This window comes from Rutidosis leptorrhynchoides, chromosome 1 (genome assembly GCF_046630445.1).
Source record: "Rutidosis leptorrhynchoides isolate AG116_Rl617_1_P2 chromosome 1, CSIRO_AGI_Rlap_v1, whole genome shotgun sequence".
In the NCBI taxonomy this organism is placed as follows: domain Eukaryota; kingdom Viridiplantae; phylum Streptophyta; class Magnoliopsida; order Asterales; family Asteraceae; genus Rutidosis; species Rutidosis leptorrhynchoides.
In genome coordinates this window covers 237,853,427-237,877,268 of record NC_092333.1, presented here as the reverse complement: position 1 = coordinate 237,877,268, position 23,842 = coordinate 237,853,427, and the positions used below count along the sequence as shown (strand labels likewise).

Genomic DNA, 23,842 nt, shown 5'->3' with positions numbered 1-23,842 from the left:
TTTCAACTGTGAGTGACATCAAAGAGTTCTTTTTGTTTCATCTGTTTGTAGACATTACCATGTCTAGTTTCAAGTTTGTAAACATCATGTTTAAGTAACATTCATCGTAAGTTAGGCCACGAGATTTCTGAAAAACTTCGTAATAATATACACTTATCATGAGCACTTGATTATAAAGCTTTAACCTTTGCGTGAGCTGAGCCACACATCTTAGTTTACCCTATCTTGGCGATACACCAATCAAGTGTACGAGTAACAACAAAATAAGCACCAGTTTATGTTGCAGTGAGGTTTGTCAAACCTAACGGTACCGTCCCTATAAGTCGAGCTTACAAAGTAACTAATATAATCAAGCTAAGGGATTTTTGATCTGAACTCATATGTATATTCTTGGTAAGTTACTTGTGCCTAATATGTAAAATAGTTGTAAAAACAATTTATTAAATAGTTTCAAAAGCAGCATGTATCTCATCCCAAAAGTGTTGCTGAAAAAGGGACTGTAGACTCACCTTAGCAAAAGCGCCTGAAATATCTTAGCAAAACGTACGGTTGTCGAACAATCTCGATTGAACAACGCAACCTAAACAAGTAAATCATCTTAAGTATACAATTATAGGTCAAACTATGTCAACCCATAGTGTACACAAAGTCCTAGTGCTCAGACTGACTCAACAAACAAGTAAAAGTCAACTAATCCAAGCAAGTCAACCAAAGTCAAACCAAAAGTCAACTCCGTCAAAGTGGTCAACTGAAGTCAAACATCTCAGTAGGTCATGCAAACATGGTCAACAAGTCAAACCTAGGTTAAATATCACTTTACAAGTCATAGTTAAGCAAATTGCACTTTTGCATCTTAAAGCATGCGTTCGAAAAACGTACATCGTAGAAAGATTCAACTATAGCTCATAGCACACAAATCATAAAATTATGAACAACTCCAGATCATAACTACACTTAAAATAGATTCCAAAAAGTCTGTCCAAAGCCTCATACGATATATAAAAGTCCAATATCAGAAAGGGTCTAATCATAGTTCATTACAGCAATTTCTGCCTACGCGTCAGTTTTTAAACATTTCTCAAAAATTATAGAAAATAGATTTTGACGAACGGTCAATTGGAGTCATCTCAAAACATCGCAAAGTTTTAGTGATAAAATAATCGTACAGTTTAGCAAACTTTTACAGACCTATCAGTTTTTAATCATCAATTAAACACATCACTTAGACGAGCATATATCTCATGGCAAATCATATTCTCGCAAGTTCACATACAAATGAAACATGTCAAGGAACACTTAGACTAACATATTCCAGAAGATCAAAGTCTCAATAAATCCCCATTTCACTCTAGAAATTTTTATGTAACTTTGAAAACAGATTCAGCTCACTTTAAGAACCAAATCTTTGTTTTGACATAACGGGAGCATTACATAATCTTTTGACGCAAATCTTAAGTCAAAATTGCATAAATTTCCATAAGGAATACAGTAGTACACTTTTTATAAAATAAAACACAAAGCATGCAACTCAGAAAATTCGGATTACATGTGAAACCCTAACGAAACTTCGATTAACCATAACTTGAGCATACGATAACGAAATCAAGTAAAATCAAAGTCCAAATTCAATAGTTTTTCGATCTCTACCATCTAGATAATCACACAAGATTAGTTCATAAGTCAATTTTAATATATTTATAAGATACAAATTCGTGATTCATGCAAACAACATCAATCGAGCAATTAAACGATAAACGACAACTCTATACGCAATCAATTGAGCACTAGACCTCATTACACTATGTAATTGCATAAATACAGATTTAAACATGAATAATCAAATTAAGGTTCTAAGATTTATACCCTAGATCAAGCAATTGTTGGTACTATCGCGTAGAGGAGAACGAGACGAGCACGGATTCGCATCCAATTGAACGATCAAGCAATCTTTTGATGGTGAATTGTGGTGATGAAAGAAGTCGATGTTGTGGGGGTTTGGGAGCTGCACGATCGGCCAAGGGGAGGAGGAAAAAGAAGTACAGTTTGTTTTATTTTATTTGGTTTAGGGTTAAGTTGCCTTAAATACCTAATAACTTTCAAGGTTTGGCAAAATACCCCCCCAGGAGAAGGATTTCGGCCATAGGCTGAAAACATAGTGGTCACGAGCCTATTTTGAATAGCTAGATCATTCCTTGTGGAGCCCGTTAGGTGTCGTTGGTCGAAATCGCAAATTGGAACGTTAACTGAGCGTTTTAGCGAATTCTACGCTTTTTTAAGTTACAAAACTTCTAATAGATTAAAAGTATTTTTAAAACATAATAATTACATAAAATGATTATTAAAAGTGAAATACCATTCGTTTCGTTATTTTCTTGTATGCGCGTGGTCCGTTTCGAGTGCCGTTAACCGTACTGGGTCTCCGGAACGTTAACTAGTCGTTGAAACGAATTCACCGGGTTTAATTTACTAAATAAATAGTAAATTAAATAAGTTCTTCGTAAAGTCAATAATTATTAAAAATAATTATTTTTTCATTTTACTGAGTTCCGTAAACTGAAAAGATTTCTAGGCGATTAACTTAATCGTAACGTTTTCTAGTTATTTCGCTATCCGAAATAAGTTCATAAATTAATATAACATATTAATTCAAGTAGCCCACTAGGATCATGTATGCATTTAAATCAAATAAACACATAAAGTTTAAGTAATCACCGTTAAATACTTAACGGACAAGTAACGATAGTAACGGAAAAAGTCGGGTTGTTACATTACCCTCATGTTATGAAAAATTTCGTCCCGAAATTTTGTTTTGCCGTAGCTGTCTCCTCAAAAAATAGTTGCGGATACTTTCGTCTCATCTGCTCTTCAAGCTCCCACGTGAATTCTGGTCCTCTACGGGCGTTCCTCCGATCTTTAACAATCGGTATGTTACTCTGCTATATACATTTGACCTTACGGTCCGTAATTTCAATAGGTTCCTCTACGAAATGAAGTCTACTATCAACTGGTATATTTTCCAGAGGAATTACCAAACTTTCGTCTGATAAGTATTTCTTCAAGTTTGAAACATGGAAAGTGTCATGAACTTCGCTGAGTTCTTGCGGTAGTTTCAGCCTGTACGCTACCGGTCCAATTCTCTCGGTAATCTCAAACGATCCAATATCTCGGGCTTAGCTTGCCTCCTTTACCAAAATGAACTACACCCTTCCAGGGCGATACCTTGAGCATAACCTTGTCTCCAACCTGAAATTCTAAATCTCGCCTTCTAACATCGGCGTAACTCGTTTGACGACTTCGCGCTGTTCTCAGTTTCTCTTGCATCTGCGCGATCTTCTCGGTTGTTTCGTGTATGATCTAAGGACCAGTCAATTGACTATCCCCTAACTTGGTCCAACATACGGGTGATTTGCACTTTCTTCCATAAAGTGCTTCAAAAGGCGCTGCCTTTATACTTGCATGATAACTATTGTTATAGGAGAATTCTGCTAACGGTAGATGTCCATCCCATCCATTTCCAAAATCAATAACACATGCCCTCAACATGCCTTCTTATGTTTGGACGGTCATCTCGCTTTGTTCATCAGTTTGTGGGTGATACGCTGTGCTCATGTCTAAACAAGTTCTCATTGTCTCTTGCAATGCTTGCTAGAATCTAGATGTAAATCTACTGTATCTGTCGAAAATAATGGATATCGGCACTACATGTCGAGAAAATACTTCCTTTATATTAATCTGTGCCAACTTCTTCATCTCATCAGTTTCCTTAATCGGTAGAGAATGAGCTGACTTTGTGAGATGATTAATGATAACCCAAATCGTATCATAACCTCCCACAGTCTTGGGTAACTTAGTGATGAAATCCATAGTAATACATTCCCATTTTCACTGGGGAATCTCTAGCTGTGTCAGCAGTCCCGACAGTTTCTGATGTTCTCCTTTTTACCTTAGCACACGTTGAGCACTTACTAACATAGGTTGCTATATCCGCTTTCATATTAGGCCACCAATACAGCGCCTTAAGTTCTTGGTATATCTTGTCGGATCTAGGGTGAATATAATACCTTGTCTTGTGTGCCTCATCTAGCACTAGTTCCCTTAATCCGCCAAACTTTGGTACCCATATTCTGTCGATGAAATATCTGGTTCCATCTTCTCAAGCAATAAACTTCTTATCGATTCGACGTTCTCTTCTTTCAACGCCTCTAGTTGTGCATCGTGTATCTGAGAAGTAAGGTTCCTTCGAATAGTCATATTCAATGCTCTAACTCGAATAGGCTTAACCTTTTACTTCCTACTCAATGAATCTGCAACTACATTAGCCTTGCCAGGATGATAGCAAATGTCACAGTCGTAGTCATTCAATAGTTCAATCCAACGTCTCTGTCTCATATTAAGTTGTTTCTTATCGAAAATATGCTGCAAACTCTTGTGATCCGTGAAAACAGTAAACTTAGTACCATACAAGTAATGTCTCCACATCTTCAGTGCAAGGACCACAGCACCAAGTTCTAAATCGTGTGTGGTGTAATTATGTTCATGTATGTTCAATTATCGTGATCCATATGCAATCACTTTCTTACGTTGCATCAACACGCAACCAAAACCCTATCGTGAAGCGCCGCAGTAAACCACGAAATTCTTGGTTCCTTCGGGCAAAGACAAAATCGGTGCAGTTGTTAACTTCTCTTTTAACAACTGAAATGCAGGTTCATGCAACTCTGTCCATTCATACTTCTTACCCTTATGAGTCAATGTTGTTGACGGTCGGGAAATAGTAGAAAATCCCTTAATGAATCTTCTATAATAACCGGCAAGACCTAAAAATTGCCGAACCTGCGTTGGCGACTTAGGAGTCTCCCATTTCATGACCGTTTCTATCTTCGCAGCCAAAAGTCACACTTCGAAAAACTTCGCATACGGCTGCTCCTTCCTGAGCATCTCTAGTATTAAACGGAGATGTTGTTCATGTTCTTCCCCGTTCTTAGAATATACCAGAATATCTTCAATAAGCACAATAACAACTTGTCCAGATATGACTTACACACACGGTTCATGAAATCCATGAACATTGTCAGTGCGTTCGTCAATCCAAACAGCATTACGATAAATTCATGATGTATGTAGCATGTTCTAAATGCTGTCTTCGGTATATATGTCTCTTTTACTCTCATCTGATGATAATCTGACCTTAGATCGATCTTAGAGTGACATGCGGATCCTTGCAATTGATCAAACAAATCATCAATCCTCAGTGACGGACATCTATTCTTGATAGTCAGCTTATTCAATTCCCTGTAATCGATACAGAGTCTCATAGATTCATCCTTCTTCTTAAAAAAAGTACTGGAGCTCCCCATGGCAAAGAACTCGGTCGAATGAATCCTTTGTCTAAAAGCTCTCGTAACTGACTAGACAGCTCTTTCAATTCTGAAGGTGCAAGCCTATCCGGTGCATGTGCTATGGGCGCCACTCCAAGCATTAAGTCAATCTAAAATTCTACGTCTCTATGCGGTAGATGAAGCGACCCGTCCTAATCCATCCGGACGAAGTCCATATCGATTATAAACGATTCACACAGTTGACTACATCGCGAGGTACTTGACCTCTATATGATACATTTTACAAACATTGCATTCATTTTTGAAACGACAATCTTTCATTACATCGAAAGTTGACGGCATGCATACCATTTCATAATATATCCAACTATAATCGACTTAATAATAATCTTGATGAACTCGATGACTCGAATGCAACGTTTTTTGAAATATGCAATGAATGACTCCAAGTAACATCTATAATATGAGCAAATGCACAGCTAAATATTTCTTTCATACCTGAGAATAAACATGCTTTCAAGTGTCAACCAAAAGGTTGGTGAGTTCATTAGTTTAACATAAATAATCATTTCCATCATTTTAATAGACCACAAGATTTTCATTTTTAGTTCTAATAAAAAAAATACGTCTCATGCATAGAGATAAAAATATCATTCATATGGATTGAACACCTGGTAACTGACATTAACAATATGCATATAAGAATATCCCCTATCATTCCGGAATCCTCCTTCGGACATGATATAAATTTCGAAGTACTAAAGCATCCGGTACTTTGGATGGGGCTTGTTGGGCCCGATGGATCTATCTTTAGGATTCACGTCAATTAGGGTGTCTGTTCCCTAATTCTTAGATTACCAGACTAAAAAGGGGCATATTCGGTTTAATAATTCAACCATAGAATGTAGTTTTAAGTACTTGTGTCTATTTCGTCAAACATTTATAAAGGAGCGCATGTATTCTCAGTCCCAAAAATATATATTGCAAAAGCATTTAAAAAGGGAGCAAATGAAACTCATCTAATGTATTTTGTAGTAAAAATACATATGACGACATTATACAAACTGAACAATGCAGGGTTGGCCTCGGATTCATGAACCTATATCATTTGTATATTTATTAATATACATAATTGTATTCAATCAAATATATATATATATATATATATATATATATATATATATATATATATATATATATATATATATATATATATATATATATATATATATATATATATATATATATATATATATGTATATATATATATATATATATATATATATATATATATGTATATATATATATATATGTATATATATATATATAACTTTATTAATTTTATTATATTTAAATTATTAATATGTATATTTTATATATTCGTTCATATGTTTAATTTAAAATTTTGTTATGTCATAATTATTAAATATATCTTTATATATATATATATATATATATATATATATATATATATATATAATTTGTTTATTATGAAAACTATTATAATGATACTAAAATAATATTTATATTGATAAAAATGATAATGATAATACTTAATATTAATAATAATGATAATAATGTTTATGATTTCATTAAATGATAAAAGTAACGATAGTAATAATAGTAGTACTTATAACAATAAGAATAATTATAATAATAACAGTTTTTAATGAAAAGTTTATTAATAATGATAATGAAAATAATAATTTTTATAGTAATACATAATACTTAATAATAATTATTATAGCAATTTCATCACTCATGATAATATTAATACTTATGTTAATTATAATCAAGATTTTCATGTTAAATTTCTAAATTAATAATTAGAGTTTCTATAACATCAATTCGTAATCTTAATCATAATAATAGTAATACTTATATTAGTGGTAATATTAGTATTAATAATTATAATACTTGTAGTAATAATATTAATTAATAATGATAATCAAAATCCTAACAATGATAATAATACTAAAATAATAATAATTATATAAATAATACTTTTACTAATACTAATGATAATAATAATAATAATAATAATAATAATAATAATAATAATAATAATAATAATAATAACAATAATATTCCTAATACTTAATAATAATACAATAATAATAACAATAACAATAACAATAACAATAACAATAACAATAACAATAATAATAATAATAATAATAATAATAATAATAATAATAATAATAATAATAATAATAATAATAATAATAATAATAATAATAATAATATTAATATTAATAATAATAATAATAATAATAATAATAATAATAATAATAATAATAATAATAATAATAATAATAATAATAATAATAATAATAATAATAATAATAATCATATTATTTAATAATAACAATAAAAGAAATTTTGTATACCCTTTAAAGCTTGTGTAAAAAGAATTGCCCACAACGAGGCTCGAACCTCCGACCTCTCGTTACCCGACCCAACACCCAAACCATCCAAGTGAATCTATCTTTATGTTTTTATAACACCCGAAATAAATATAACCCGTATTCCACTGTCATCTTCCTCTTCGATATATACAGTCGACCAGGGTTCGAATCAAGTTTCCAACTAATTACGTTCTTTGGTTCTTTTGGATTTGAAATGTATACAGAAACAGTAATTGAGTATTTAAATTAATTAAAACAGAAAGAACATACACGAAAAAAAAATAGCTGTATCAGTTTAAGAAGTATACGCTTGAACTCAAAATCAATTTCGCATTTTTATGACGTTTAAGCAAAAGATTATAACATGAAAAAGGTGTTAAATCATCACTAGAAACTTTCTCCAATCCTAATTGAACTGATAACATCCAATTAAACTCGAATTTGATCAATGAACAATATGTTGACTTTTGAAAAATAACTTTGACTCTTCGAATTCGTAATCAATACAAAGAATTGAAGATTGAATTTTTACAGATAGTTTAAGTAAAAGATTTCAAACAATCCTACATTTATAGATTTTGCTAATTGATTCGAAATTCAATTAAGAGAAAAAAAATTTAAGCGTACCGATAAAAAAAATAAAAAGAAATAAATAGCTGTGATTCTTCAATTCAATTTGGACTTCCCTTTTATTCGATTTACAATGATAATAATCATTATCTAAATGTTGTCAATAATAGAAATAGATTGATTATTTGTATTATTGTGGTGATTGATCCGACCATATATCACGAGATGAAAAAGAAAACAAATAAATAAATAAAACTAAAAATGGCAGATATTTGGTACGCGTACAATTATGTATATATATATCTGTAATATCTAACTTTGTAATATTAATTAATAATATGAGTCTATTATTAAAAATCTCTTAATATTATTAATAATAGATTTAATAATAAGTAACAATACTAATAATAATGAAAATGATATTCATAACATTATGATTGATAATAATAATACTAACTCATAAAGATAATAAATATAAATAATAATAATATATCAATTTTTGTATCAAATTCCATATTTATATGTTATGTCTTTAAAATAATAATGTTAATGATATTAATAATATTACCATTTATAATAATATTAATATTATTGTTGATAATAATAATATTATATATATATATATATATATATATATATATATATATATATATATATATATATATATATATATATATATATATATTACATATTAGAAATAATAATATTATTGATACAAATATTAACATAGTAATTAATAATAATAATTACCATATTCAACTTGTAGTTTAGATATTATTAATCATGTAATTATTTAATAATCATATAATATATAATAACTTTTAATGAATTTTTAATATTTATAATTTATATATATATTACAATATACATACAATATTAATTATTTATATAAATCATATACTTAAATATAATTTCATTTAAGTACAACTTAATTATTTTATGTCTTATTTTACATCTTTAATTTTAATGTTTAATTTGTATTTTAAAATTTTTAAAATTATTATATTTATACCTACATTTATATATGTATACATGTTTAGTTACAACAATCGTTCGTGAATCGTCGGGACTAGTCAAAGGTCAAATAGATTCATAAATAGTTTAAAAGTTTAGAGATTCAACATTACAGACTTTGTTTATTGTGTGAGAAACATATAAGGATTAAGTTTAAATTTGGTCGGAAATCTCCGGGTCGTCACAGTACCTACCCGTTAAAGAAATTTCGTCCCGAAATCTGAGTGAGGTCGTCATGGTTAACAATAAAAATGTTTTCATGACGAATAAGAGTTGCAGAATAGAGTTTTATCACCATTGAATTAGTTTGATAAAACAATTCAACTACTTGAAGCGTACGAATGAAGCTATCACTAAATAGTGAAATGAAAAAGACAAGTTTCATCATAACTTTTGACTAGTCATGGTTGAATTTCGGAATTCAAGGGATTAAAGAAAATCTCCGAATCTAAAAGATTTGATTCTTAATGAAATTAGAATCCTCTTGGTTAAATGCGATGATCTGTTTCGATTGCTCTGTCAGATATTTTACTATAAATCCACTCTCTTCATTTCCTTTATTTTCATCACTCCTATACTTTTCTTTCCTTGACTTTTAGTACAGCAAATAATGATCTAGAATTCATAGATATGAGTTTTGGAATGAACATAGCTAATGAATTCGTAATAGCACGATCTTGATTGGTTAAATTATCAGAATTCAAGAGAAAAGATAGAACTATCAAGAATATATGTTCCTGACATGTTTAGAGATTAGATAGAATGTAGGAGTCGTGTGACATGGCACATGATGACGTTATAGTCTGTGAATCATCACGTTTCATTAGAAACTCAGCATGACTTACTGTAATATAATCACGTTGATCAAGTGTCATTATATTATACTAACTCATGCATCAGTTCCCAACATTACATCAATAACATTCATATTTTAAGCTCAAAAGTTTACAGAATATAGAAACTAACAGTTTCTATATGATGTAATACTGATAGCACGATGAGATTAATGATTTCAGATAAGAATAGTTATGAAAATATCTTCAGAAATATAGAGGATATTTATAATGAAAGATACAATGATATCTTGGAATTTCTAATATCGAAGGATGATGAAGAAAATTTGTCCGCAAGAGTTTGGAGTCAGAAGCAAGGTAATCGCTAAAGATTTTATCAGAAACAGAATCATCGGGATTCTTAATATACAAGTTTAGTCCTTGTGATTTGTTTAGAGTCTCCTTCATGGTTAGCTCAATCTGTTTTCCAGTTCCAACTTTTCTGAGCTTTTCCAACATACTATTCTTTATCAACAACTTCCGATGATTAAGGTCATTTACGGTTGTCTACGATTTCTGCTGCTTCATTCAGCTTTTTCAACATTCAGAGTATTGATTTGTAGACTGAGTGCTTTTCAGGATTTCAGATGAAAGATCATAATTTTAAGAGATGAATGTTATACATATAACTGTTGATGTAGATATGATGTAAGTTTTCAAAGTACTGATTGCTGATTCCCAGTAATTGGTATGTGAGTTCTCGTTACAAGATGCGGATGAGTACATGATGAGACTTCAATAGATAAATATAGTGATTTGTCAGAGAGATTTAAACCAAGGAGCAACAAGGTTGCTGGTACATCTGCTGGTAATATGATGGAATATAAAATGTTTCCCGGTAACAATAAAAGAGTACGCATATATATCAAGGTTATAATAAGGTTGTTTCGAATGAAAGTCGAAGTTGACTTGTTGGAGCTGTGACAAAACTGACTACTTGGAAAGGGATTGCAAAGTTATTATCGGTAATAACAACGCTGAAGGAGTTAGCACAGATATGTGTTACTCAATTTTCAAGAGTTTTCAGATGCATAACTATATGCATCAATCTTTTCTTCCGTAGATGAAGTGTGGTTGGTTCATCCTCTCGATTGAGGTGTTTTCAAGAATCATGAAAAGTTTGAACGCAAATTGTAATCGTCAAAATACAAATGAGGTTTAAGATGAGATCAAGTGGCAAACTTGAAGAAATGTTTAGTTTCATATGTTATTATCAATATTTTAATTTATTTTAATTGTCCAATATTATTAGTCCACAGTTAACAGTCCAATAATTCATATATAGTTTAATTTATAATATTCGAATTAATTAATATGTATCGTGACCCGTGTACATGTCTCAGACTCGATCACAACTCAAATTATATATATTATTGTAGAATCAACCTCAACCCTGTATAGAGAACTCGATCATTACTGCATATAGAGTGTCTATGGTTATTCCAAATAATATATATAAATGCGTCGATATGATATGTCAAAACCTTGTATACGTGTCCCGATATTTAAAGTGCGTAAAATAAATAACAAAAATTAAATAACGATAAATAAAGTGCGTAAAGTAAATAACAAAAATTAAATGACGATAAATAAAATTACGATAATTAAATTGCGATAAATAAACTGCGATAAATAAAATGTAATCAGTTAGCTAGGAACAGTTAGCTAGGAACAGTTAGCGTGAATTCTTAACAAAATTCCTCATAGTTAATTTGTTTGTTTCTAACAAATTTTATTTTATCAAATGTTTTTCTTCATTATGCCACTTGTTGAATTCTGATAAATCAAAATCCAAATATGAAATTGGATGAATATGGTTATTCTGTGGTGAACGGATTTGTATATCAGTGGATGTAAGTAGGATAGTAAACGACTGTTGAATCAGCTTCGAAGAATGTACATTGTAACTTATTAATGTGAAATCTGAATATTCCTCGGGTATTACCTACCCGTTAAAATATTTTCACAATTAACACTTTGTACGAAAGAATTTTTAATTACAATCTTTATGAAAACATATATACATATATATTTTCTTCAGATGTAATCATGGATTCATTGAGTTAATATAATATTAAACTTATTTGGTTTACCGTTATAACTAGAATACATAATCTCTAAAACCTTTAGAGATTACTTAATCTCCATGAAGAACGAAGATAATCGATGTAGAACTATACGTAGAACGATGATTATACTCGAGGTACAGAATGAGATGTTGAGGCATGGATTGTTGATGGTACTGGTGCTGTTACTGATGGTACTGTTGGTGCTGGTGATGTTGCTGAAGCTAGTACATTTTGCACCATATTCTCCAAATTTATTTTTCGAGCGCGAAATTTATTGACTTCTTCTATTATTCTGGGGTGATTGTCGGTTGGAACGAGCGAATGAATAAGGTTTATAATTTTAGATAGAATATAATCTTGGCGAGATACTCTGGAAATGAGTGTGAAAATGGTTTTTCGGATAGGTTCGCCGATAAGTGCATCAGGTTCTTCACTAAGAGGTGAAGTTAGTTGGTGGAAAGGATCGCCTTCTTCTCGTCTCCATTGGTTAAATCGACTACGAACCCATCAGATGAATTGGTTGATTCATTCATTCTGGTGACACTGCTTTCGGAGCTTAGGTGAAACTCCATATCGGACTAGCTGTTGGAATAACTATCGAAATAGCTATTGGAATCTGAGGAACTCGAACTGGTTGAGGGATTCATCTCGTACGATCGGATGAAAGATTTTTTGATATGAAATAGATTATAGGATGTAGATTAGTACCCTGAAATACATAATTTACATATGCATATATAATACTAAAATCCCATAAGTTACGGAGGAATCTACGGAAGCTGTTAGGCAAAGTTTTACAGTAACAGATACGCTAAAATATGAATTAGCAGATATGGTAAGATATGACTTTTGTCTATACACTATTTATGCAATCAATGCAGTAAGATGTGTCTAGACTAAGAATGATAAGCAGGTAATTTCCTAAGGATGATAAGCAGACGATTTCTGACTAGAAATGATAAGCAAAACTTTTGACATGCAGACACGGTCGAAGTCCAGACTCACTAATGCATCTAAACAACTATCAGTTAGATATTCTAATGCAAGACCTGGTTCGCTAAGACCCCCGCTCTGATACCAACTGAAGCGACCCATCCTAATCCATCCGGACGAAGTCCATATCGATTATAAACGATTCACACAGTTGACTACATCGCGAGGTACTTGACCTCTATATGATACATTTTACAAACATTGCATTCGTTTTTGAAAAGACAATCTTTCATTACATCGAAAGTTGACGGCATGCATACCATTTCATAATATATCCAACTATAATCGACTTAATAATAATCTTGATGAACTCGATGACTCGAATGCAACGTTTTTTGAAATATGAAATGAATGACTCCAAGTAACATCTCTAATATGAGCAAATGCACAGCGGAAGATTTCTTTCATACTTGAGAATAAACATGCTTTCAAGGGTCAACCAAAAGGTTGGTGAGTTCATTAGTTTAACATAAATAATCATTTCCATCATTTTAATAGACCACAAGATTTTCATTTTTAGTTCTAATAAAAAAAAATACGTCCCATGCATAGAGACAAAAATATCATTCATATGGATTGAACACCTGGTAACTGACATTAACAATATGCATATAAGAATATCCCCTATCATTCCGGGATCCTCCTTCGGACATGATATAAATTTTGAAGTACTAAAGCATCCGGTACTTTGGATGGAACTTGTTGGGCCCGATAGATCTATCTTTAGGATTCACGTCAATTAGGGTGTCTGTTCCCTAATTCTTAGATTACCAGACTAAAAAGGGGCATATTCGGTTTAATAATTCAACCATAGAATGTAGTTTTAAGTACTTGTGTCTATTTCATCAAACATTTATAAAGCAGCGCATTTATTCTCAGTCCCAAAAATATATATTGCAAAAGCATTTAAAAAGGGAGCAAATGAAACTCACCTAATGTATTTTGTAGTAAAAATACATATGACGACATTATACAAACTGAACAATGCAGGGTTGGCCTCGGATTCATGAACCTATATCATTTGTATATTTATTAATATACATAATTGTATTCAATCAAATTTATATATATATATATATATATATATATATATATATATATATATATATATATATATATAACTTTATTAATTTTATTATATTTAAATTATTAATATGTATATTTTATATATTCGTTCATATGTTTAATTTAAAATTTTGTTATGTCATAATTATTAAATATATCTTTTTATATATATATATATATATATATATATATATATATATATATATATATATATATATATATATATATATATATTTGTTTATTATGATAACTATTATAATGATACTAAAATAATATTTATATTGATAAAAATGATAATGATAATACTTAATATTAATAATAATGATAATAATGTTTATGATTTCATTAAACGATAAAAGTAACGATAGGAATAATAATAGTACTTATAACAATAAGAATAATTATAATAATAACAGTTTTAATGAAAAGTTTATTAATAATGATAATGAAAATAATAATTTTTATAATAATACATAATACTTAATAATAATTATTATAGCAATTTCATCACTCATGATAATATTAATACTTATGTTAATTATAATCTAGATTTTCATGTTAAATTTCTAAATTAATAATTAGAGTTTCTATAACATCAATTCGTAATCTTAATCATAATAATAGTAATACTTATATTAGTGGTAATAATAGTATTAATAATTATAATACTTGTAGTAATAATATTAATTAATAATGATAATCAAAATCCTAACAATGATAATAATACTAAAATAATAATAATTATATAAACAATACTTTTACTAATACTAATGATAATAATAATAATAATAACAATAATATTCCTAATAATTAATAATAATACAATAACAATAACAATAACAATAACAATAACAATAACAATAACAATAACAATAACAATAACAATAACAATAACAATAACAATAACAATAACAATAACAATAACAATAACAATAACAATAACAATAACAATAACAATAACAATAACAATAACAATAACAATAATAATAATAATAATAATAATAATAATAATAATAATAATAATAATAATCATATTATTTAATAATAACAATAAAAGAAATTTTGTATACCCTTTAAAGCTCGTGTAAAAAGAATTGCCCACAACGAGGCTCGAACCTCCGACCTCTCTTTACCCGACCCAACACCCAAACCATCCAAGCAAATCTATCTTTCTGTTTTTATAACACCCGAAATAAATATAACCCGTATTCCACTGTCATCTTCCTCTTCGATATATACAGTCGACCAGGGTTCGAATCAAGCTTCCAACTAATTACGTTCTTTGGTTCTTTTGGATTTGAAGTGTATACAGAAACAGTAATTGAGTATTTAAATTAATTAAAACAGAAAGAACATACACGAAAAAAAATAGCTGTATCAGTTTAAGAAGTATACGCTTGAACTCAAAATCAATTTCGCATTTTTATGACGTTTAAGCAAAAGATTATAACATGAAAAAGGTGTTAAATCATCACTAGAAACTTTCTCCAATCCCAATTGAACTGATAACATCCAATTAAACTTGAATTTGATCAATGAACAATCTGTTGACTTTTGAAAAATAACTTTGACTCTTCGAATTATTAATCAATAGAAAGAATTGAAGATTGAATTTTTACAGATAGTTAAAGTAAAAGATTTCAAACAATCCTACATTTATAGATTTTGCTAATTGATTCGAAATTCAATTAAGAGAAGAAAAAAAAATTGAAGCGTACCGATAAAAAAATAAAAAGAAATAAATAGCTGTGATTCTTCAATTCAATTTGGACTTCCCTTTTATTCAATTTACAGTGATAATAATCATTATCTAAACGTTGTCAATAATAGAAATATACTGATTATTTGTATTATTGTGGTGATTGATCCGACCATATATCACGAGCTGAAAAAGAAAACAAATAAATAAATAAAACTGAAAATGGCAGATATTTGGTACGCGTACAATTATGTATATATATCTGTAATATCTAACTTTGTAATATTAATTAATAATATGAGTCTATTATTAAAAATCTCTTAATATTATTAATACTAGATATAATAATAAGTAACAATACTAATAATAATGAAAATGATATTCATAACATTATGATTGATAATAATAATAATACTAACTCATAAAGAAAATAAATATAAATAATAATAATATATCAATTTTTATATCAAATTTTATATTTATATGTTATGTCTTTAAAACAATAATGTTAATGATATTAATAATATTACCATTTATAATAATATTAATATTATTATTGATAATAATAATATTAATAATAAATATATAATAATTCATACATCTCAAATTTCATATATATATATATATATATATATATATATATATATATATATATATATATATATATATATATATATATATATATATATATATATATATATATATATATATATATATATATATATATTACATATTAGAAATAATAATATTACTGATACAAATATTAACATAGTAATTAATAATAATAATTACCATATTCAACTTGTAGTTTAGATATTATTAATCATGTAATTATTTAATAATCATATAATATATAATAACTTTTAATGAATTTTTAATATTTATAATTTTTATATATATTACAATATTAATTATTTATATAAATCATATATTTAAATATAATTTCATTTAAGTATAACTTAATTATTTTATGTCTTATTTTACATCTTTAATTTTAATGTTTAATTTGTATTTTAAAATTTTTCAAATTGTTATATTTATACCTACATTTATATATGTATACATGTTTAGTTACAACAATCATTCGTGAATCGTCGGGACTAGTCAAAGGTCAAATAGATTCATAAATAGTTCAAAAGTTTAGAGATTCAACATTACAAACTTTGCTTATAATGTCAGAAACATATAAGGATTAAGTTTAAATTTGGTCGGAAATCTCCGGGTCGTCACAGTGGAAGACATGGTAATTCTATCTGAAGGACCTTAAGGAAAAATTCTAATGGTTGGGACATATTTGGGTCTCCTAACTGCTGATTCAACTTTGCTCACTTGTGCCAGAATTACGAGACCTCCTTATCTCATGTACTTCTGGACCTTCGAGCAATTAATGTAACACAACGGTGTACTGATCTTCTCTCCGTACACCATCATTGATTCATCATCGATAAAAGGAATTCAAATGGCCTTTTGGTCACAACAGCCTCAACTGTGTCGTCAGATAACCAGTCCATTCCAACCATATGGTCAAGCAAAAGAAATATGGTAGTGCAAGTAAAATAAATTAACTCCAAACATATATCAAGTAGATTTCTATTGTAATGGCTCTCCAATAGTCGAAAAGAGTACTGTTCGGTACAGAAGGTTGTTATGAGCTTAACGGTATGGGTCTTAACTTATAATTTGCAAAGGATTAGGAACAATCGTTGATTTAAGTTTGGGGTGAGTTTCGGGTGAGAGACGTTTACGATGGAAGTGTACGATCAAACTTCTTAAAGCAGGACCTCCTTAAACCAAAATGACATCAATCTTTAAGCATTTTCTTCCTAGTTGATAGTTCCATAGAGTTTGCGTTGTCTAAGGCAGATACTGGATTCTAAATGTTGTGATGGAATTCTTTAGCGACCAAGCTTCTATTAGCACCAGTGTGGAGATTATATAAACATTATGATTGTTGAGTAAAAATGAATTCGTGACAAACTTCATTGAAGTTGAAGTTGAAATCAGGATGAGTTATCAGACTTGTCCCACGTCGGTGGGGGGGGAGAAGAACAGAATACCCTTGATGAGGGAAGGTGTGAATACCTCTTTCGGTAAACTAGTATTGGGAAGCTAAATCATGAAACCGCGGGTAACTGAATGATAGGAAAGTCGGTCGTTAAGTAGAAGATATCTACTACGGATTTCACAGGCTGTTACAAGGAATTCATCCTCTAAAGATATATCAAAAATGAGTCGTGATGCATAGTATCTAGTAGTAAATCGTGGAGGTGCTAGTAGTGATGAGTAGTGTAGTGACCCGAACTTTTCCATGTTTATTTATATTAAATGAAATTGTTATTTACATGATTAAATGTTTCCAACATGTTAAGCAATCAAACTTGTTAAGATTTGATTAATTGAAATAGCTTTTATATAGACAATTGACCACCCAAGTTGATCGGTGATTCACGAACGTTAAAACTTGTAAAAACTTATGATGACATATATATATATATATATATATATATATATATATATATATATATATATATATATATATATATATATATATATATATATATATATATATATATATATATATAGTTAACATGATATTATGATAAGTAAGTATCTCATTAGGTATTTTAACAATGAGTTATATAAATAAAATTGAGTTTATTGAATTAAGAAACTCGAAACAATATATATAACGATTATCGTTATAACAACGTTTTACTAAATACATATGAATCATATTAAGATATTGATACAATATGTTTAATCATGATAAATGATAAGTAAACATGTCATTAAGTGTATTAACAATGAACTACATATGTAAAGTGATCATATGTAGTAAAGTGATCATCCAACCTCAAGAAATCTTTCATAAAATCAAGAATACTTCCAAGTTTGCTAGCTTACTTCCAATATTGTAAAGTGATCATCCAACCTCAAGAAATCTTTCTTATTTATAGTAAGATATCTTTCTAATACAAGGTAATACTCATATTCAAACTTTGGTTCAATTTTTATAACTATAACAATCTTATTTCGAGTGATGATCTTACTTGAACTTGTTTTCGTGTCATGATTCTGCTTCAAGAACTCTCAAGCCATCCAAGGATCCTTTGAAGCTAGATCCATTTGTCTCTTTTCCAGTAGGTTTATCCACAAAACTTGAGGTAGTAATGATGTTCATAACATCATTCGATTCATAGATATAAAGCTATCTTATTCGAAGGTTTAAACTTGAAATCACTAGAACATAGTTTAGTTAATTCTAAACTTGTTTGCAAACAAAAGTTAATCCTTCTAACTTGACTTTTAAAATCAACTAAAAACAATTCCTATATCTATATGATATGTTAACTTAATGATTTAAAACCTGGAAACAGGAAAAACACCGTAAAACCGGACATACGCCGTCATAGTAACACCGCGGGCTGTTTTGGGTTTGATAATTAAAAACTATGATAAACTTTGATTTAAAAGTTTTTCTTTTAGGAAAATGATTTTTCTTATGAACATGAAACTATATCCAAAAGTCATGGTTAAACTCAAAGTGGAAGTATGTTTTTCAAGATGGTCATCAAGACGTCGTTCTTTCGACTGAAATGACTACCTCTTACAAAAAAGACTTGTAATTTATATTTCTGACTATAAACCTATACTTTTTCTGTTTAGATTCATAAAATAGAGTTCAATATGAAACCATAGCAATTTGATTCACTCAAAACGGATTTAAAACGAAGAAGTTATGGGTAAAACAAGATTGGATATTTTTTGATTGTTGTAGCTACGGGAAATATTGTAACAATTCTATACAAATCATATCCTAGCTAACTTATATTGTATTATACATGTATTCTAATATATTATATAATCTTGGGATACCATAGACACGTATGCAAATGTTTTGACATATCATATCGACCCATGTATATATATTATTTGGAACAACCATAGACACTCTATATGCAGTAATGTTGGAGTTAGCTATACAGGGTTGAGGTTGATTCCAAAAATATATATACTTTGAGTTGTGATCTAGCCTGAGACGTGTATACACTTGGTCGTGGATTGATTCAAGTTAATATATATCGATTTATTTTTGTACATCTAATTGTGGACAACTAGTTGTAGGTTACTAACGAGGACAGCTGACTTAATAAACTTAAAACATTAAAACGTATTAAGAATGTTGTAAATATATTTTGAACATACTTTGATATATATGTACATATTTGTTATAGGTTCGTGAATCGACCAGTGGCCAAGTCTTACTTCCCGACAAAGTAAAAATCTGTGAAAGTGAGTTATAGTCCCACTTTTAAAATCTAATATTTTGGGATGAGAATACATGCAGTTTTATAAATGTTTTACGAAATAGACACAAGTAAATGAAACTACATTATATGGGTGAATGATCGAAGCCGAATATGCCCCTTTTGCTTGGTAACCTAAGAATTAGTAAACCGATCTACTAATTGACGCGAATCCTAAAGATAGATCTATTGGGCCTAACGAACCCCATCCAAAGTACCGAATGCTTTAGTACTTCAAATTCATTTTTATCATGTCCGAAGGATTTCCCGGAATGATAGGGGATATTCTTATATGCATCTTGTTAATGTCAGTTACCAGGTGTTCACCATATGAATGATTTTTATCTCTATGTATGGGATGTATATTGAAATATGAAATCTTGTGGTCTATTATTATGATTTGATAATATATAGGTTAAACCTATAACTCACCAACATTTTTGTTGACGTTTTAAGCACGTTTTAAGAAATTGTAGCTGGCATAAAGGCTAGGTTGGGTTTGAGTCAGACTAAGTGGGTAGATGAAGTGCCATATGTATTGTGGGCTCACCGCACAACGCCAAAATGGAGCACGGGTGAAACACCATTTAGTTTGGTATACGACACCGAGGCAGTGATACAAGCTGAAATCCGTGTTCCAACACAAAGGATTTTGGCATTTGATACAGAAAATAATTCATCCATCTTACGTGAAAACTTGAATTTATTGGAAGAAAGGCGAATCATGGCCGTCATCCGTCAAGCGGATGCAAAACAAAAAATGGCAAAATATTATAACAAACGAGTCAGATATGTGCAATTCAAGGAGGGGGATTTAGTGTTAAGAGATAATGAGGCAAGTAGGCAGGAAAAACAAGGGAAGTTAGGACCACGCTGGGAAGACCCATATAAAGTTGTAAAGGCACATCCTAATGGGTCATACACCCTCTCAGCGCCTTCCGGTGAAGAAATTCCACGAACATGGCTTGCAATGAGTTTAAAGAAATTTTATGCGTAGTATTGCATGTTCAAATAGCTTGATCAACTATTTAGAGCATGAGATGCAATCATAAATGTAAAAATTTCTTTAAAGAAATAAGAATTCAGAAAAATTTCTTATGGCATATTATTCATAATTTTTATCTGGCCAAGGATTTTAATCAGATGTCACAAAGCTGTGTGTCATCGCTACCCGCAAAAGAGAAGTTTTTTCCTCGGTGGCAGAAGTTCAATCATAAACAAAAGATTGAAATGGCAGCGGATAACGTAGAAATCCGCTGAACATCCAGGCAATAGAATGTATCTACGACCGTCATGACGTAAAAATTATACAAACAGTATATGACTAGTCATAATTTTGATTGTTCAAATAAAACATATAAAGCTTTGACAAAATCATCAGCAAAGTAAAAAACATTTATATACATTACATAATTAACAGATAACATAAGCAATACAGATTACAACTTCAAATTTAGAACATCGTCTGCCGATGTAGTAGCATTATTACACAAATTCTCTAATTCAGGAAAAGACAGATGTTCTATTTCATCACCAAGCACTTTAAGTCTATCTTCTGCATCTGGCTTCAACTGAGATATAAGAGACTCCGGCAAAGACTTTGGAAAGTTAGGTATATCATTTTTCAACCTCTCAAGAAACCGTATCCGGTCAGCGTCCAGCGCAACAGTTATAAATTCGTTGAACGGCTTAGTTAACTTCTCAGAAGTGAAATCACTCTTCACAATTTTCGGAACACCTTCAATCAGACGCCTGGTTTCATTCTGGCTTGATTCCAATTGTTCTCTTAATGATGTTTCAGATTGAGTTAATGTCCCAATCTTGTGAAGATACCATTTTTCTTTTGTGGCCAATTCAACGTAACGAGCCTCAGCAGCATTCTTTGTAGCAATAGCAGCATCTAACTCAAGCTCTGCAGCTTTCAGGGCCTCTGTGTTTTTCTCAATTTTTCAGACTTGTCACGATGCACTTGGTCAGAATGCTCTAAACGCCTTAGATTATTGAATTCAGATGCAATATTACAAATAATGCCTTGTGCTTGACATTTTTGAGCATCACCATCAGATAAACTCTCAAAGAATTTAATAAGTGAAGGCAACAGCATCGCTTCAAGATACTTCATAAAATCCTCATAATTACCAGGAGGACCAGCTAAGAGAGTTATTAAGCCAGTAGTATCTAAATTGGGAATGCTAATTTGTGAACTGCTTTCCCCTATTATGCAACGCTGAGCGGGAGGCGGAAGAGAAAGTTTCTTCTGTGCTTCTTCCTTCGCTGCCAAGGCTGAATTAAAATAACAGTTGTTATTCAAGAAGTTTTTCCAATCCAGAAAAGAAGATTCACAATTAAATATTGCATATTTATCAGGATCAACATTATAATAGCCACCATTGCTGGGCATATGGAAAGAGCAATAAAGGTTTTCTTCTGCTATTGATTCAAAAGAGAGCGAAGTAATTACTAAATTGCAGTTCATTAAATCTGGTGTAACGCTATTAGATCTAAATTGCAGTTCATTAAATTTGGTGTAACGCAGGGCGGAGAGCGAAGTAATTACTAAAAATCATAAGTATACAGTAATTATTATACAGATAATAACAATAGATAACCAAATTCTAATTAGATTATACCTTTGTTTTACACCATAATAATGGCACAGTCACGTGTTTCTGCATCCCGTTCATATCGATTATAAACATCACATACTTATTGGTGTCATTGCGAGGTATTGACCTCTATATGTGACATTTTTTAAAATTTGCATACGTTTTTATGATACAAACCATAACCTTTATTATAACCAAAGGCTTAAACAACATAATGATCATCGTTTAGCGATAATCTTAGTCTTACAAACTTTAAATTTGATAAAAACAATACGATTTCCAACATATTTCACATTACAAATCTTTTGGTATGCAGTTTTATTTTTGACACAAATATGCATACTTCAAATCCTGCTTAAATTCGGCATAATGCAGCGGAAGCTTTTAATTATCACCTGAGAATAAACATGCTTAAATCGTCAACATAAAGTTGGTGAGATATAGGTTTAATGCTAGCAGCGTTATAAATATAGACCACAAGATTTAATATACATAAACGTTTTAATAAAAATATTCTAAGTGGTTGAGCACTTGATAACCATACTTAACATTTAATCAACGTCGCATATTCCCTTTATTATGAAATCTCACTACACCGTACCAAGTGTAGTCACCGAAATGAAGTACTGTGCAACCGTTGAATACTGGTCGTCCAGTCCGGTTGGGGTTGTCAGGCCCGATAGATCTATCAACAGGATTCGCGTTTACAATACCGCATGTAAATAGTAGTTACCAAGTTACAAGGAAGTATGTCAGTGGTACAACTCAACGTAGAATATATATTTTTAATCACTTGTGTCCATAACGTAAATCATAAAATGCATGTATTCTCATCCCGAAATGTTTAGAGTTTAAAAGTGGGACTATATACTCACTTTTGCTTTGAAGATATATAACCCGACCTGGTCTCCGATAGATATCACGAACCTAACCATATAT

General features: G+C 30.1%; 1 protein-coding gene across 1 annotated transcript in view; it reads left to right on the top strand.

Annotated features, from left to right (window-relative positions):
* The window catches only part of LOC139896026 (uncharacterized), a 57,502-nt gene extending 36,208 nt beyond the window's left edge, over nucleotides 1-21,294 (top strand). Inside the window, exon 3 of the mRNA XM_071878606.1 lies at nucleotides 20,774-21,294. Within this exon, the coding sequence (XP_071734707.1) occupies nucleotides 20,774-21,294 (521 nt within the window). The remainder of the gene's footprint in view (nucleotides 1-20,773) is intronic.
* The last annotated feature ends 2,548 nt before the right edge of the window (nucleotides 21,295-23,842 follow it).